The sequence below is a fragment of the Cydia splendana genome, chromosome 27 (genome assembly GCF_910591565.1).
Source record: "Cydia splendana chromosome 27, ilCydSple1.2, whole genome shotgun sequence".
Taxonomy (NCBI): domain Eukaryota; kingdom Metazoa; phylum Arthropoda; class Insecta; order Lepidoptera; family Tortricidae; genus Cydia; species Cydia splendana.
The window spans coordinates 5,717,073-5,736,746 of NC_085986.1; the positions used below are offsets into that span (position 1 = coordinate 5,717,073).

Consider the following 19,674-nt stretch of genomic DNA (forward strand, 5'->3'; position numbering starts at 1 on the left):
GCATCAAAATAGATATTTCTTTTTCACATCACCTATTCGGAAAAGGGCTTTTTCTTCCCTGCTAGGAGGGATCAAAGTGGCACTTTTCTTCCCTGCTAGGAGGGACCAAAGTAACACTTTTCTGTTCTAGCACACTATTTTTACATTTTTATGCACATTATTTTTTTAGCTTAAATAATCTGTTTAAGCATCAGATTGTGTCAACACTAAGATTTTTTTTATTTTCCTCATAGTTGATGTGAAAAGCAGTATGTGTCACACGGTATCAAAATTATTTCGTCTTGGGCGTTAACACTTGAATCCCTCATTACGCTCAGGATTCAATGTACGCCCTTGACGGAAATATATGATTTTGATCCCTTGTAATACAAACTACGATTGTATGGAAATTTACAAGAAATTTGACTCATTCCCATTCATGGGTTAATTGACTAACGGCCTCGCAGATAGCGTTTCCAAATTTTAAACGTAACTTCTATTCCCTTGAAGATTATTGTTTGTATTATGAATTTGTATTGAATAATTTTAAATTTGAGAATTTTGTGTTTTTTTAGTACCTATACGATAATTTCGACTATATTTATTTATTAGAAATGATATTACATATAAGTATATATTCTTTTAAGGATTCCTTAGTCTGATGGGATCATTCATTTATTGGCTGAAAATTTATATTGGTACATAAATTATTTTTTACACTGATGTGTGAAATTAGTTTATTTAACAATATGACTTTGTTATAATACTATACTATACTTTGACATTAGAATTCAGTACTATTAGAACAAATTAAATTATTTTCAGAAAATATTTTTATTTGGTTTTATTTCAAGTAGTAACACTACTATATAAATTATAAACTGAAATAAATGTCATATACTAAGAAAAAGTGACAGGCACCTGTCGCGATAGCAGAGGACGCTGGTTCGATTCCAGCCTGGGGCACTGGAGGCCTTGGTCACTTTTTCTTAGTATATGACTACTGTACGGACAAGTGGTGGCATTTTGAACAGAGCGGGAAATGGAGTCGCCTAGGTGCATTTTATGATTGATGAATAACGATTAAATGATTTTTCGAAAACATATTTATTACACTTTTTAATTCTTATTCAAGTAGTGCCAAAGTTTATTTATTTATTTATTCAAGTATCTGCTGTGATGTTTACCTAATTGTGCTAACACAATTATTTCACATGATATACAGCACACGCTATTGTTATCGTTATATACAAGATTATCGTATGATTCAATCCACTTCAAAATTGACGATTCTGGTGGGTCATTCATATTGTTTCATTTACATTTCTGCTGTCGTGCTGTTTTCAATTATTAGCCTAGCGTATTACAACAACAAATATAGCAAACAGTTGTCTAAATCGACAACATCAAATTATTTTGTCGTATCTACAGCTTATAAAGTTTTTGGCCAGTAATTAATTAAGGTTGTTGTATATGGTTAAAAAGTATACTGATTGAATGTGAGAGAGCAAGAGAAGTAGATTTTATAAGTAAAGTAAATATCATATAAAATTTGAATTTATTCATTCAATCATAAAAAGTTAGTACTTAGATACACTCAAAAAAAAATTTGGTTGGCCCTATCAATATTTTGATAGTCGTAATCAAGCATCTTGATTCCATACGAGCCTAACAAGGACTTCGACATTTCAAATAAGGTAATTCTGATTGATTTTACTATTGCTATGTAACTGAGCCAACTAAGATCTTGTTCAATATATACATGAAAAAGAATTATGCTAACTAATTGACCCTAGTAAGATCAACTAAGCTTGATATTTATTGAATCAACCTACGTTACATAATTATGTCAACAAGTTAATAATAGATGCAAGGTATACAATTGTTAGGATTAATCAATACCTACTTTATTAGTTCAATCACAGGTACACTTATTGTTTTAAGTAATCAGCTTTCTTTGATTTATATAAGATCGTAATTGTTGTAATTAACTTAACGTCAACTAAGAAGAAACTGCTCTTAGTTGGTCTTCATTTTTTAGAGTGTAATAACGACTCCATTTCCCGCTCTGTTCAAAATGCCACCACTTGTCCGTACACTATATATGACATTTATTTCAGTTTAGTAGAATTCGGGTTTAAATAAATGAAACGACGGTTTTGGTGAAGACACTGTAAGTTTATTATCTGTCTAAACACATTTATAAAACCATATTACAATAACACGCAAGTAAATGAAACTTATGCTAACACAAAACACAACTTAAAACTAAATATAAAAGACTTCCCCCAAATCACTCCCTTCCGGCATGGGGCTATTCATAAATTACGTCATTTCAAATTAGGGGGGGGGGGCTGGACATCGGATGATGGTAGCATGACGTAGGAGGAAACGGAGTCATTCGAATCATGATTTTTGGATGATTTTAGGGGGGGGACAAAAATTGTCACAAATCGATGACGTAATTTATGGACAGCCCCATGGTCGCAAAAACGCTAGCGGCGTTGCCCCTCTGCACCGCCAGGCTTAGCCTCTGGCAAAGAAAGCGCCAGCCCTATGATCGCCTGAGATGCCGAACTGTCACTTCTCTGACAAAATCCTTGGTGTCAAACGACCACGGGCCCAACGTTTCCATTGCAAGCGCCGCAAACGCATACTCCTTGGTCAAGAACGCGTATTTGCGGCGCTTGGCAGTCTGGGCCTGGTCCGCGGCAGTCCCAGGCTTCCGAGCCGACCCTTCCACGTAGGACGGAGCCAGAGTTCCTCGCCGAAGGGCGACCCAAGCTCCAGGGCACGAGAGTGCACCCATCAGGCCCCTATTTCACCACGGTGACAAATGCGACAATTCGACAAATGTCACTGTAGCTGACGTCACGGGCATCCATGGGCCACGGTTACCGCTTACCATCGGGTGGGCTGTATTCCTATTTGCCATCATCATTGTATTATTAAAAAAAACTTTATTCTATCGGCAAAAAACAGGTATTTATCTTGCGTAGTTTATGATGATGATGACAATTGTCACAAGATTTAAAAGAACTTTCGGTAATTCTTGACAGGATTGAGTTCTGTGTCGGATTTTCGTGACAATTGTCGTGTTTCTTGTGACAATTGTCATTAGCTTCACAAAATAAGTACGTACTTATTTATTGGCGATATAATCTTCTTCTTTCTATACTGTTACCCCCTGCTGGGGTGTAGGGCTCGAATCTTTTTCTTCCACTGACTCCGGTCCTGGGCAGCTTGGGTAGCCTCCTCCCACCCCATCCCCAATACACCCAGCTCTTGCTCCACAGAACGGCGCCAAGTAGATTTAGGGCGACCATGTTTCCGTTTGCCGGGCATCTTCCAGGTCAGGGCCACTTTGGATAGGTGGGTGTCAGGTTTCCTGAGGATATGCCCAACCCAATGCCATTTCCGCGTCTGGATCTCCTTGTGTACGGGTGCTTGTCCGGTTATTCTCCATAAGTGAGCGTTTGTGATCCAGTTAGGCCAAAAGATACGTAGGATTTGCCTTAAGCATTTGTTCACAAACACTTGGAGTTTTGTCATTAGGTCTTTGCGGACAAACCAGGTTTCGCACCCGTACAGTAGCACGGCCTTTACATTCGAGTTGAAGATCCTCACTTTAGTTCTTCTCGTTAGGATAGAGGAGTTCCACACAGGTTTAAGCTGGCTGAATGCAGCTCGGGCTTTGTTTATTCGAGTTTCAATGTCAGCTTCCGTTCCTCCACTCTGGTCGACAATACTGCCCAAATAGCAAAAGCTCGCCACTTGTTCGATCTGGTTTCCCTTAATCAGCAGCGGAGTTGAATCGGTGGTATTCTGGCCCATTTCCTTTGTTTTCTTGTAGTTAATGCGCAATCCTTCCTTTAATATAATGGAGTTTTTTTTTTATTAACATGTTGGTGGCAAACAAGCACACCGCCCGTCTGATGGTAAGCGGTTACCGTAACCTATGGAGGCCTGTGACGTCAGTAACAGTGATGTCGACAATTGTCGCATCTGTCACCGTGGTGAAATAGGGGCCTGACGGCTCCAACTTCGTCGCGGGAAAAGAACACTAAACTAAATAAATGAAATGAATGTAAAAATCTATAAAACACGTAGGGGACAGTGGGATAATCCCGGACAGCGGATAATTGCGGATGTGTTCACCCATTCTACCTTACATAGACAAGACTTTAAAATTAAATTAGTTATTCCCAATGCATGGCAAGCCAGCCTCGCAGTACAGGCCGTCCCAAAATTCCACGCTCGCCTTGTTCGAAAAGTTACCCGCCGTCGACTGTACGTTAATGTCCAAGTATTCCTTGTTTTCTGTCGTGTATATCGGCCATATTGAGTCTTCTGGAGTTGGGTTGCTGAAAAATATATAAAATATATAGTGGTTGTGACGATCAGTTGTAAATATACAAATTATCATGATAAAGGGGAAAACAAATAAAGTCAGCCACGTTCGTCAGTTATGACATTGTACATCCCACCATGTACAATGATGAGGTATACAACCTCAAGAATTATTTCCTTAACAAACTAGTGTGGGATGCATCGTGATGTGGTGGCAGCAGAGAGGGACCTAACGTCGCTCTCCTGACAAATATCTAAGAACTTTTAATATAAGCGGTAAACTAACCTGTTTTTAGCAAAATCTGTCCATAGTTTAGTCACATTCGCCACGTAATTCTTCAAGGTTTCTGACGATTCGTAAGCATCTTTGGTATAACTACTAGAAAACATATAAAATACATCGTCTCCGTGACAAGCTCCTTCCAAATCCAAACCCGAAGTATACATACTCTTTATAAAATTGAGGTCAGTATCAAAACTGAATTTGTACATATAAATGGGACTGCTGTGCTTAGAATACAAGTATGTAAATCTATGCACGTCGTACATAAAATGCACATCAGACAACATTGTGACAATCTGCGTAGTATCGTTCGCTGTATATTCTCTGTCACCAATATAAAATGTCCTTATTCTATTGCCCATATCAGTAATTTGCTCTTGGGTTAATTTTTCGGCGATCTCTCTAGGTACGTCGTAGGATGTATTATTATTATAAATGTCTAAATTTGCTAAGCGATCTGCAATCATAAGAATGGCTTCAGCGGAGTTAAATCCTAACATCAATGGAACACTGCGAATTGTTTCCGATTGAAGAATATCCAAAGGGTTTTGGCTTAGAAAAGCTTCGACACCATCAAATATACTTTCGACAACAGGCAAAAATTTCTCAGGTTGTCCTCTATACTTCTCATCGTCTGTATAAGTAGCAATTGTCAAATTAGTTAAATTCGCTACTGGTACAGTTCTTAAAAACTCAAGCAGCTCAGTGGTATCATTCGTGTCTTTTCCTAAAACTTGTCCAACTCTAAACGCTCTGTTCGTACTATCTTCACCTATCGCCCAATCATGGACACTGCTACCACTTTGCGCGATAACTCTATGGAACAGTCCTGTAGTCATCGGCGACAAAATATGATGACTGACGGAGCAAGCCCCGGAACTTTCACCAAAAATCGTAACATTATCGGGATTTCCTCCAAAACTTGCTATATTCTCATTTATCCACTGCAACGCAGCAACTTGATCCTTCATACCAGCATTGCCAGGAACCTCGGAGGTATTCAAACTTAAGAATCCAAGCACTTCAAGTCTGTAGTTCAAAGTGACCAGGACAACGTCCTGTTGAACGATGAACTTTGGTCCGTACAGGGCATCGTTTCCTGATCCAGATAAGTAGGCTCCTCCGTGGATGTAGACCATGACAGGTAAGCTATCGTTGAGGGTTTTGGTGTAGACGTTGAGGAACAAGCAGTCCTCGCTGCCTTGGAAGACGGAGCCTGGTGTGATATCCGTTTGCGCGCAGATGGAACCAAATTCGGTCGCTTGGCGTACACCTTCCCAGGTTTGAGGTGGCTGGGGAGCCTGGAGAAATAACAAAACTAAATACAGTTCAGGTCTACAGCAACTTTTTTTATGATATAGGCAAACGAGCAGACGGATCGCCTGATGGTAAGCGATTACCGCCGCCCATGGAACACCAGAGGGGTCAATAAAGTTAGGTTGACATAAGTCATGTCGTATCTCTTCCTTTTCTCAAGTCAGATAAATAAATAATAAACACATTCCAAAGACCAATGTGGAACATTTATCACCGGGTACTGTACCAATTTTGTAAAGAGAATGGATGACACTTAGCTATTTAACCTTTTGAACGCCAAGAACACCTATAGGCGTCGTAACTAGTCGTGCCCACAGCGCCATGGACTATAAGTGTTGTGGCGGACGCTGTGAACGTTACCACACTTTCAAGTAAGGTCTACATTAGCTCGCTTGCGCCCGGGACCTTGGCGTGTCAGTGACGTTTTTGCTTATGACGAAAATCGTACAAAAGGTTAAAAACCGGCCAAGTGTGAGTCAGACTCGCGCACGAAGAGTTCCGTACCATTACGCAAAAAAACGGCAAAAAAATCATCTGTGAAAATTTTAACTGTCTAGGGTCTATCACGGGTCATGAATTACAGCCTGGTGACAGACAGACGGACGGAGAGACGGACAGTAATAGGGTTTTTTTACCCTTTGGGTACGGAACCCTAGAAACGGATCGATAGGGATAGAAACTAGGTTGTATAAAGAGTGCATACCCTGAACCTCAGCTCCCCAACCGGCGCCTGCGCATACGGGATGCCCTTGAAGCTGTAGTATGTGGATCCATCATACAACGTGTCTGTAGCACCCTGTAGCTGACCTTGCTTCGTGGTCACTAGGGTCTCGTTCTGTAAATGTATATGAAAAAACCTTTATTTTTCACAAAATATTACACACATTTAACCAGAGCTCGTAACCAGTATTGAAATTCCTGTAATTATCATTCCAAAACCGGTATGTTATTTCGTTCATTAAAAACCGGTTAATTGATGAAACGCGAACTAAAAAATTACGTTCTCTCTTCTAACCGGTATGAAGATGGAACGGAATTTTAGGGTTCCCGGGGAACGATATAATACCGGTTACTCTCGGCTTTCGAAAGCTCGTTTAAACTCGTTGTCATACGTGAAAGAGACAGCAATAACTTACTCGTGCAATCTTGCTTCGATATTATCAATATAAACGGTTAATATCGTTCTACAAAAACGGAATGTCATCATCATCATCATCATCATTTCAGCCTATATACGTCCCACTGCTGGGCACAGGCCTCCTCTCATGCGCGAGAGGGGGCATAAACGGAATGTAAATTAGTATAAACTGGTAACTCAATAGAACAGTTCTGTAACCGGTAACCGCAAACAGAAACGAAATTCTTTTCGAATGAACGAAACCGGTTTGTAAAATAAAACGGTTTCCGAGCCCTGCAGAGTTCTAAGATTTATAAGTGAGGTACCATTTTTGGGCAATGGCCTCCTCCAAGTCCTTCCTATTATCCATTGTTGGAGCCACTTAATCTGAGATTAAAACCTCATCGACAATAAATCATCGACTGTTCCCTCGCAAAAGATGACGACTTTGACTTCGGAGCCATATTCTCTTAAGGTACTTAACTTATTTTTTTTATAACTATCGTATACGGACACCTTCATTATTAATATTTTTTATTTTATAAGTATAAGTAAGACACGGTAAACATCTTCGAACAATGTACGACATGTATGATTTACACCAAATCAAATATTGACACAACTGCTTTGCTAAAATAGTATCAATTCAGCGTCCAGCTGAGTAAACTACCGGCCTATGGAGCCGGGGGCCTCCCGCGAAAACCGAAGTTTGCGAATCTTTCTCTGTCACTCTAGTTATGCCTTGATTGGAGTAACAGAGGAAGATGCCCGCACTTCAGTGTTCGCGGTAGGCCCTCGCTCGGATTGGCAAGCCTTGGGATACCGAGCGATTACTTTAGTTATTACTGGTAAAAGATGAGAAAAATAATCCAGGAGTTAGGTACAAACAGCAACACTCCTGACTGTACATCGGTGGACCTTATTACAAAAAACATAAGGTCCGCCGATGTACAGTTTTCTATACAACAGGCTCAACGCAAATTTAGATTTATATACACTCAGCTACAAAAAGTGTAAGGATACGCTCCGAAAAGCCCTTCAAAATATGACGTACGAAGACACAGAGAATCTACTAATAGTTGTAAAATGATTATAAGCAATATGACTGGATTTACAACAGGATAAATAGGATAATTATCACGATATAAATAGTATTAAGTTGCTAAATTATAATGTGTTTTTTGTAAGTGAAAATTAATTTGCTTGAACAATGTTTGCCATATTTCACGCCTGAAACACAGGGAATCCTAGTTCAGGCACATGTAAACTATCACTATTTTTGAGTCTTTGTTTTATATGAATGTAACCATGAAATACGTGTTTTTTGAATAAATTATGTTTATGTTTAGTTAACAGTGTGGGCGGTGGTACCAGCACAATCGAAATAGGACAAACTTCGGAATCTCTAGGACTAGTCCTGAAACCTGGATATATGTTAATAAACGTCCCTTATTCCGGCTCGATTCGGGAAATGAATTAAAGATTAACTAGATACGATATAGTAAAGATATATGACGTTCCACGGCAAAAGGTACCTTATGATGGCGGCTGGCGCCGCGATTCGGGAAATGAATTAGAGAATCACTAGATATGAAATAGTAAAGATATGTGACGTTCCACGGCAAAAGTTACCTTATGGGGGCTGGCGCTTACGTCGCATAGAACCATTCCCACGACATTTTGACTTTGGGATTTTGACGATTTTTGACAAATCATCCACAAATCATGCTGCGAATGACCCCGTTTCCCTCCTACGTAATGCTACCATCATCCGATGTCCAGACTCCCCCCCCCCCCCCTAATTTGAAATGACGTAATTTATGAATAGCCCCATAGTGCCGCAATAATATTGGAGCGGCGTTAATAATAGCGTTAGCGCCAACCGCCACAAGCTACCTTTACCCGTGGGACGTCACATATCTTTACTATATTATCTTTATCGTATCTAGTTAATCTCTATTTCATTTCCCGTTCATGTCCACACCATATCACATTGGGGACTTTGAGGTACTGTAGCCGTTTTGGAAAATGTGTATCATCCTGGAGAGAACCGCGTTTACTCCAGGTCCCCAAATGTGTGCGCATGAATAAGATACCTTTAATTAACATACATACCCAATTGTAGGACTGTTCTATAGATTTCAAGGTTCGTCTTATTTCGATTGTGCTAACCACAAAAATATATGAAATGTTGAGTAGTACCTACTATATTATAGGTACTTTATTAACATAAGTACATCAGGGTTTTTGGTGCAGCAATGCCAAAAAATCTGATACTATTTTAATCTTATTTTAACATTTTTTCTAACCACATATGTAGATTACTACCTATTTAAGTAATTTAGTAGGTAAGTACAGGTATGTTAACGCAACAGGTTTCATTCCGTAAAGTGCTCTAAAAGTACCTAAGTAAAAATATTTGAAAATGTTGATCGGTGCAAAAAAAAAAAAATTAAATTATTTAGGAGAAATATAGGAGAATTTAAATTGTATCTATATGAAAATCCATTTTACAAAGGAATTTTTATTAGTTGTAAAATCATTTAGGTACACTAACGAAACAAATATAATAATATATCGTATTTCATGGTCTTAAATATTTTTTAATTAAACTTGTCCGCTTTCACTTGTTCCCGACCAGTGCTAAAAGGAGAGAAAAATGTGGTGTATTTAACGAATTGGCGGAAATACATGAGAATAACTCATATTAAATACCTACCATAGTTATAAGTCTAAACCAAATAAGTAATGAAACTGATACATTTCCTTATAATTATTTCCTTATTAGGTATTTTAAATGGGTCTCTATTGTTTCCCAAATAGTTTTAAGTCATAATGTATTGTTTGTCCGAATTTTCGTTAGTCATAATTGGTTTTTCTCAGAAACGCGTAACTTTTCAGGATTGCCATACAACAAACCTAACCTAACCTATCTATAGAATAACCTTACGAAATTCCTGAAAAGTTAACGGTTTCAGTTTTATGACAAAGAATACATTATGACTTAAAACTTTATGGGAAACAAAGGGACCCCATTTTGAGTAAAGAAAGAATATAGCTTACCTCTGCACAGACTGTGCAACACGAATAAAACAAGTGAACACAGAAGACAATTAATAAATTAAAATAAGTAGACATTTTCAGTTCGAGAGTTCAACCGATAATGAGTTAGAAACACGTCCGATATCGTTATATATAGGACCCGGATTTTTGCATGCCCACACTGTTAACTGTACATCTTTGGACCTTAGGCCTTTTATAATAAGGTCCACCGATGTTAGGAATGTTACTGTTTGTACTGTAGGGAGAGACAAAGACAATTTAATTATTTATTGATGTTATCGACAATACGATAGTTTTTAGGGTTCCGTACCGAAAGGGTAAAAACGGGACCTTATTACTACTCCGCTGTTCGTCTGGTTATCACCAGGCTGTATCTCATGAACCGTAATAGCTAGGCAGTTGAAATTTAAATAAAACCTCAAACGAGCGCAGCACGCCTTCCAAATGTCCGGGACACTATATTATCATACTAGCGACCCGCCGCGGCTTCGCACGGGTTGACAAATTATACACCTAAACCTTCCTCAAGAACCATCTATTGATAGGTGAAAACCGCATGAAAATCCATTCAGTAGTTTTAGAGCTTATCGCGAACAAACATACAAACACAAACAGACAGACGCGCGGGGGACTTTGTTTTATAAGGTGTAGTGATGTTTCATTTATATTAAAGAGTAGGTAATTTTATATTCTTTGAGAAGCCTGAAGCGCTGGTGGCTTAGCGGTAAGAGCGTGCGACTTGCAATCCGGAGGTCGCGGGTTCAAACCCCGGCTCGTACCAATGAGTTTTTCGGAACTTATGTACGAAATATCATTTGATATTTGCCAGTCGCTTTTCGGTGAAGGAAAACATCGTGAGGAAACCGGACTAATTTCCCCTCTGGGTTGGAAGGTCAGATGGCAGTCGCTTTCGTGAAAACTAGTGCCTACGTCAAATCATGGGATTAGTTGTCAAGCAGACCCCAGGCTCTCATGAGCCGTGGCGAAATGCCGGGATAACGCGAGGAAGAGGAGGTAATTTTATATTCGTGTATCTGTATTCGCACATTCAATGTTGACGTGTAAAAGTGCCCTTGTGGCCTATTTGCTGAATAAATGTTGAAGTTTTTTTGAAGAAGTTTTTGCACGAACGAGGAAGAATTTTCCTAATAATTATGCAAATTATTCGGTATACATACCATCGCAGACACTGTTAACTAACAGTTCGTAAACCTTATTACAAAGAGCTTAAGGTCCACCGATGGACAGTTATGAATGTTGTTTGTACCTATTGGCCATATCCTCCTATGGCCCAAGGTCCTACCTATTGTACTTATTCAGTTCAATGAAATTTTAATCATATTCGATTGGAACAGAGTTGCTTTTGCTTTGTTTCGTTCAGTTTTTAAACAACGCAAAATCAACTCTATTTCCTACACTAAAGGTTCAAATTCCTGTGGCAAATTTTGCAGTTTTCATTTGTATGGAGACTTAGGAGGATATGGCGCGATAATGATAAAATTTACACAGGTGTATGTAACTATGTATTGATTTAATATTCTCGGTTGTTATCTTGATAATGGCAGGAAATTATCAACACACTGTACCAATATGTTTTTCGGAACTTATGTACGAAATATCATTTGATATTTACCAGTGGTAAACGTTGTCGTTCACAACGGGCCTCATAGGAAGGCCCAAGGTCACTCAAAGAGCAATGGAGCGAGCTATGCTCGGAGCTTCCCTGCGTGATCGAATCAGAAATGAGGAGATCCGCAGGAGACCCAAATGAAAGTTGTCGACATAGCTCAGAGAATTGCCAGACTATTTGGCAGTGGGCTGGCCACATTGCTCGATGGCCGATGGGGCAGAAAGGTTCTTTCTTCCCCAGACTAGATGGACCGATGATCTGGTTAAAGTCGCGGGAAACCGTTGGTTGAGGGCAGCGAGTAACCGTTCACTGTGGAGATCCTTGGGGGAGGCCTTTGTCCAGCAGTGGACGTCTTTCGGCTGAGATGATGATGGTAATGATTTACCAGTTGCTTTTCGGTGAAGGAAAACATCATGAGGAAACCGGACTAATCCCAATAAGGCCTAGTTTCCCCTCCGAGTTGGAAGGTCAGATGGCAGTCGCTTTCGTAAAAACTAGCGCCGAGGTACGTCAATTCTCGGGATTAGTTGCCAAGCGGACGAGCAATTAAATAATAATAAATATATGATGATGATGATTGTTTCATGTCCTAATGTGGGTTATTCAGTGCGTGGGGTGTTAAAAGGGAACGAAAATTTTATTATTTTTGCGTTACGAGGCACGGTTTAGGAGATGCAGCCCTATAAAGCTTTTTTCATTACATATGGTCCTATTTTTCCGCACTAGTGCGAGGAATAGCAGTTTTCGTGCGTATGTCAAAAGTTTAAAGGGCCATATGTACTGTAAAACGTTGTACGATACACGTGCGAATAGGTAATTCGCAACTCGTGTCGATTTAAAACACTCCCTTCGGCCGTGTTTTAATTTATCGCCACTCGTTTCGAATTTCCTCTTTTCCGCACTTGTATCGTAAATAACTATTTTAGAAATAGAATAGAAATACATTTATTTATGACAAACAAACACAGATGACAAAAACATGTTGACAAACATGTTTTCTCTTTTTTGTGTTTTTTTTTAATAATCATTAGGGGTTCCTTAAAGGGGAGCGTACATTTTATTATTTTTGCGCTACAACGCATGGTTTTGGAGATACAGCCCTATAAAGATGAAAAAAAAAAGAAATCCTTTGACGTTGAGTCACAATTTGACGGTTTATTTTGAGAATTTAAAAAACATAAGAAGGTTGCTTTCCAGGCCTAGGTGTGTAAGGCTGTATGAAATTTCTTTACGTATCCTCTTGACATTCTTGACTCATCGCACCGGATACTTAAGGATAATTTGAATTAAGTCATGTCAACATTTCATTGCAAGTTTGACAAATAATAACGATACAAGTGTGAGAAATAGGAAATTCGTAACGAGTAGCGATAAATTAAAACACGACCGAAGGGACTGTTTTAAATCGACACGATTTATATTAAAGAGTAGTTTTATATCCGTTTACTTACCTGTATTTGCACGAATATAATATTCAAAATATTCGGTATGTGACATACCATCGCCCATAACATAACTGATAGTTCATAAACCTTATTAGAAAGGGCATAAGGTCTACCGATGGACAGTTATGAAATGAATGTTGTTTGCACGGGTCATATTTCAATTATGCAGAGTCATTATTATGCGCAATAAGTGTTATGCTTTTTTCCTTTATTCATCATTCTTCTTAGGCTAGGGTTTTATAATATCAATATAAAAGTAAAATATAAAAACACTTACAAAACAATAAAAAATACATATAAACACGATATAAAAAACCTAACCTAGATTGACGCCGGCAGCGGGGCTTGGCCCAAGCTGCCGGTGGTCAGGGCCGCAGAGTGAGGAACCGACGTACTATACGCGCCGTGTTCAAAATTACCTCCTTCTGCATCTGACCCTTGATCCAATCACCCAGCGAGAGTCTCCCTAGGTATTGGTCGAGACTCTTCGCTATGAGACCGTTCGCTGACACAACTATCGGAACAATGATCGTCGAGTCAACATCCCACATGGCGGTAATCTCGTGAGCTAAGTCTGGGTACTGCTGGACTTGTCCTTCTCGGCCTTCACGAGATTCTCATCATGGGGGATGGTGACGTCGACGAGCACGGCCCGGCGCTGCGATCGGTCTATCAGCACGATGTCAGGCTTATTGGCTACAATAGTCCTGTCAGTGATGATAGATCGATCCCAATAGAGTTACGCTTTTTTATTATTATGCCTGTTCAATGTTATGAATAATTATGCTATGCCAAATCTGTTATGCGAATTCATATTATGACAATTAATGTTAGGCGTATTAAGGGGCACCCTGTTTAGAAATACCTATTAATTGGCCAAATGGCGCGATAATAATAAAATTTACAGGTGTATAAATATAATGTTCTCGGTTATTATGTTGATAATGGGAGGCGATTAGAAGGAGGCAGGTAGCAACTTGGGTGCCTAGCCAACATGCCAATCGTTTGCGCCATAGCGAATTAAATATACACGGCGGCTATAAAATAAGTGCATTCCCGTTGCCAGGGAGTTTTGGGATTATACTGAGCAACTGGGCCATTTTATTTAAAGTTGTCCTCTACACTTTTTTTCAAAATTGGGATTTTTTATGCTATTTCTACTCAGAATCATGAGCTCTTTTGATCCTAATAGGAGAAAAAAAGTGTTTTCCAAGATGATGTCCATACATTTTTCGATCTTTCCATTCCGAAACCGCCATACAAAGTCTTTGAAAAAATGGTAGCGGAATGGGAAAAACACCTTGGGACACTTTTTTTCTCCTATTAAGATAGAAAGAGCTCGTGATTCTGAGTAGAAATAACATATAAATTCACAAATTTAAAAAAAAGTGCAGGGGACAACTTTAAATAAAATGACCCAACTGTTACTACCAACCAGGGATGTAACGGATGTGGTTTTATCGGAACCGAAAACGGAAACAGATGTTTTCAATTTAGTTTAACGGAACCGAAAACGGAAACGGAACCGAAAACGGAACCGGAACCAGAATCGGAGCCTGACTTTTTAACGATGTAATCGTTTTCCCCTTTCTAGAATAAACCTTCAGACAAAGTTTACACTTAGCCGTGTCCCCACTAACTTCATCAAAATAGTTCCAAATCGAACTTGATTTCGGCTTCATTGTGCGTTTTTTTTTTACACACTAACATTCACCACACACACTACACACAGTCAGTAGTCAGTACACAACAGAACACATACGATTTTAATTTTAATAACACGAATAAAACAAAGTATACAAACAAACAACAAATTAGCGTAGCACGTGGCAAGCGGGGCGATGAGCGAATGACTGGTATGAACCTGTTTGTTTTTGATGTACGCCGCCGCCGCGCGAAGCATTGACATCCGTTATAACTTCCGTTTCAAACATAACGGAACCGGAACAGAAACGGATGTGTAATACCAAACGGAAGTTCCGCCTTAACGGAAACGGAACCGGAGCTCCGTAACATCCCTGCTACCAACCCCGAAATCGCGAAAAATAACTTTACCCTCCCATAGAAAATGGACCAGCCAAAATCTATGAAACAGCCAATTATTTTTCGCGATTTCGGAGTTGGTCCCATAGTAAAAGTTGCTCAATATAATCCCAAAACCTCCCTGGCAACGGGGATGAAGTTAATTTTTAGCCATCCTGTATACGCTAATATCTTTGTCGCACTAAATATGGAAGAGTGACCGTTTCGCTACGGCGTAAACGATTGGCATATTGGCTAGGCCCTCCGAAGACCTTGGTAGGTTTCGTTGAGCTGGGTGGTTAAAAACAAGACGCTTCAACCAATTATACAGGTGTATAAATATAATGTTTACGGTTATTATGTTGATAATGGGAGGCGATTAGAAGGAGGTAGTTAGCAACTTGGGTGCCTAGCCAACATGCCAATCATTTGCGGCATAGCGAATTACATAAACACGGTGGCTAAAAAATAAGTGCATTCCCGTTGCCAGGGAGGTTTTGGGATTATACTGAGCAACTGGGCCATTTTATTTAAAGTTGTCCTCTACACCTTTTTTAAAAATTGGGATTTTTTATGCTATTTGTACTCAGAATCATGAGCTCTTTTGATCCTTATAGGAGAAAAAAAGTGTTTTCCAAGATTTCCATACATTTTTCGATCTTTCCATTCCGAAACCGCCATACAAAGTCTATGAATAAATGGTAGCGGAATAGGAAAAACACCTTGGGACACTTTTTTTCTCCTATTAAGATAGAAAGAGCTCGTGATTCTGAGTAGAAATAACATATAAATTTACAAATTAAAAAAAAAAGTGTAGGGGACAACTTTAAATAAAATGGCCCAACTGTTACTACCAACCCCGAAATCGCGAAAAAAACTTTACCCCCCCATAGAAAATGGACCAGCCAAAATGTATGAAACAGCCAATTATCTTTCGCGATTTCGGAGTTGGTCCCATAGTAAAAGTTGCTCAATATAATCCCAAAACCTCCCTGGCAACGGGGATGAAGTTAATTTTTAGCCATCCTGTATACGCTAATATCTTTGTAGCACTAAATATGGAAGAGTGACCGTTTCGCTACGGCGCAAACGATTGGCATATTGGGTAGGCCCTCCGAAGACCTTGGTAGGTTTCGTTGAGCTGGGTGGTTAAAAACAAGACGCTTCAACCAATTATACAGGTGTATAAATATAATGTTTACGGTTATTATGTTGATAATGGGAGGCGATTAGAAGGAGGCAGGTAGCAACTTGGGTGCCTAGCCAACATGCCAATCGTTTGCGCCATAGCGAATTAAATATACACGGCGGCTAAAAAATAAGTGCATTCCCGTTGCCAGGGAGTTTTGGGATTATACTGAGCAACTGGGCCATTTTATTTAAAGTTGTCCTCTACACTTTTTTTCAAAATTGGGATTTTTTATGCTATTTGTACTCAGAATCATGAGCTCTTTTGATCCTTATAGGAGAAAAAAAGTGTTTTCCAAGATTTCCATACATTTTTCGATCTTTCCATTCCGAAACCGCCATACAAAGTCTATGAATAAATGGTAGCGGAATGGGAAAAACACCTTGGAACACTTTTTTTCTCCTATTAAGATAGAAAGAGCTCGTGATTCTGAGTAGAAATAACATATAAATTCACAAATTAAAAAAAAGTGTAGGGGACAACTTTAAATAAAATGGCCCAACTGTTACTACCAACCCCGAAATCGCGAAAAAAAACTTTACCCCCCCATAGAAAATGGACCAGCCAAAATGTATGAAACAGCCAATTATCTTTCGCGATTTCGGAGTTGGTCCCATAGTAAAAGTTGCTCAATATAATCCCAAAACCTCCCTGGCAACGGGGATGAAGTTAATTTTTAGCCATCCTGTATACGCTAATATCTTTGTCGCACTAAATATGGAAGAGTGACCGTTTCGCTACGGCGCAAACGATTGGCATATTGGCTAGGCCCTCCGAAGACCTTGGTAGGTTTCGTTGAGCTGGGTGGTTAAAAACAAGACGCTTCAACCAATTATACTAATTCTATTGTTTTTCAGCCATGTCGAAAGGTGGAAAGAAAAATACAAACAGCAATAAAAGCTTGTAACGAAAATTAAATCGACGACCGGTTTGGCCTAGTGAAGCCGATGGTCCTGGGTTCGATCCCGGTAAGGGCATTTGTTTTGTGTGATGAGCACAAATATTTATTCGTGAGTCATGCGTGTTTTCTATGTACAATATGTATAAGTATATACTTATCTATATAAGTATGTATATCGTCGCCTAGCAGCCATAGTACAATTTTTGCTTAGTTTGGGGCTAGGTTGAACTGTGTAAGATGTCCCCTAAATCCCCTAATATATATTTATGTATTATTTTTTGACAAAAACATAATATATTCATATTAGTATGATACATCTATTTGGGGGGTGATGTGTGCTCTTAAATAAACGTCAACGTTGTCCCTAGCAATTAAAACAGATGTTTATCAACCAGCTTACAAAATCTATGAATTCTAAGACAGCTGTAATTTACTTACATTTTAAGGGGCCCACTGATTAACAATCCGCCGGACGGTATCGGCCTGTCAGTTGTTTGGAAATGTCAAAATTTTGTTCTAACTGACAGGCCGATACCGTCCGGCGGACTGTTAATCAGTGGGCCCCTTTAGTGAAGAAAATGGCCAAAAATTTAATTTTGAGAAGTTTTATTTCAATTTAAGTACAAATTATGTTAATTAACACGTAAAGGTCCTCTTGATTGTTCAAAAACTGACGAGAAAGTGACCAGTGGCAAAGTAAATTGATGCAAATTTTCAGGTGTCTTCTTATGTTGGCTGGTGGAATTTACTTTTACACTGTGATTTTGAAGATTATATATTCAATTGCGTTCTTTGAAGTGAAAACTTCTTTAGCGGCGCTGTGCACTTTTGTGATGGGGAAAAAATGCTAAACTCGCGACAGGTCACGTGACCTGATCGAAAAACTGTTACAATGTCACTGAGTTTTCACTTCTGCCGGCACTCCCGGAGTGCAACCCGTTGTTTTTTTTTTACTTGATTTATAATATCACCGTTAGTATGTTGCTCGCGTTGGAGTGGTGTAAATGATTTTATTTCACTCGATATCAAGAAGCAAGGAAAGCATCGTGAGGAAACCGGACTAATCCCAATAAGGCCTAGTTTCCCCTCTGGGTTGGAAGGTCAGATGGCAGTCGCTTTCGTAAAAACTAGCGCCTACGTCAATTCTTGGGATTAGTTGCCAAGCGGACCCCAGGCTCTCATGGGCCGTGGCAAAATGCCGGGATAACGCGAGGAAGAAGAGCAAGAAGCAAGTTTGTTTAACCCTTGTAATCGCAATAGTTGCTACGCTCGTAGTTCCATTTTGAAATCTTTCACTTGCTCGGGCATCAATATTAGCACAAGGGCTTTGCCATCTTGTAACACATTTAACTATTCTTTGACGTATTTTGTTTCCTCTCTACATACATTTATTACTATGTATGTGTGAGTATGTCCGTGCACTACATTTTTTCCTGTAAGAATATACCGCTATAAAACGTAAACAACTTCGAGGTACGAATATGTTGTCACAGAATAAATAAACAGAATGTTTACTTACAATCACCCTATAGGAAACAAAAGTGTACCTACCTTAGCGTATGTCTGACATACCACACATGCTTTACATTCATATCTGTCATTTTTGATGGTAGAAAAGTAAAACAATGCGCGTTTTTTTGGCTTCCATACCAAACCATATCATACCAAATGTTAGCATTTTATATTCTGTACTACTTTTATATTGTATAGTATTATTCCAAGCTTAACAACGTGACTTACTTGACTTAAGATCCTATGTCCCCTAGATGGGGCAGAGGGCGTCCACAGTGATTCTCCATGTAGATCGATCTTGAGCTTCTCGCTTCATTTCGCTCCAAGACTTCCCGATCTTCTTCGCCTCGTCTAACACCGTACGCCGCCAGGTTTGTTTGGGACGGCCACGCTTTCTCTTTCCTTGGGGGTTCCAATCTAAGGCCTGTTTAGATATATGGTCGGGCCCCCTCCGGAGTGTGTGTCCAATCCAGTTCCACTTACGGCGCTTGATCTGCTGGTCGATCGGGATTTCGTGGCAACGTTCTCGGAGGTTCTCATTCGAGATGGTCTCGGGCCAGTAAATACCGAGAATTCGACGAAGACATCGGTTAACGAAGACTTGAACCTGGTTGGAAATGCCCTTTGTAACCTTCCAAGTTTCACATCCGTACAGCAACACAGACTTAACATTAGACCCAAACATTTTCAGTTTCACTCTTCGGGTCAGTTTTCGTGATTACCATACGTTCCGCAGCTGTGCGAAGGCTACCCGGGCTTTGGCAATCCGTGAAGTGATGTCCTCTTCTGTTCCTCCTGTATCTGATACGACACTACCGAGATATGTGAACTTGTGGACGCGTTCCACATCCTCTGTGCCAATCAGC

The 19,674-nt window shown here is 39.5% G+C and overlaps 2 protein-coding genes and 1 long non-coding RNA gene across 5 annotated transcripts in view; 1 reads left to right on the forward strand and 2 right to left on the reverse strand.

The window, feature by feature from the left end:
• Positions 1–19,674, forward strand: part of LOC134803742 (synaptotagmin-7) — an 862,565-nt gene that overhangs the window by 681,524 nt on the left and 161,367 nt on the right. The gene's annotated exons all lie outside the window — the stretch shown is intronic.
• LOC134803831 (uncharacterized) overlaps positions 1–19,674 on the reverse strand; it is a 190,165-nt gene that overhangs the window by 53,954 nt on the left and 116,537 nt on the right. The gene's annotated exons all lie outside the window — the stretch shown is intronic.
• LOC134803651 (carboxylesterase 4A-like) lies at positions 4,175–5,875 on the reverse strand. Its single transcript, XM_063776436.1, has 2 exons — positions 4,616–5,875; positions 4,175–4,343 (listed from the first exon to the last, which is right to left on the reverse strand). Exons 1-2 carry the CDS (start codon positions 5,749–5,751, stop codon positions 4,175–4,177), a joined length of 1,305 nt encoding a protein of 434 aa, XP_063632506.1. The 5' UTR covers positions 5,752–5,875.

Bases quoted from the DNA above. Each gene is read 5' to 3' on its own strand.
- LOC134803651 (XM_063776436.1), bottom strand. From the start codon at position 5,751: ATGGTCTACATCCACGGAGGAGCCTACTTATCTGGATCAGGAAACGAT. The intron at 4,344-4,615 runs GTTAGTTTACCG...TATATTTTTCAG, and splicing joins ACAGATTTTGCTAAAAACAG to CAACCCAACTCCAGAAGACT.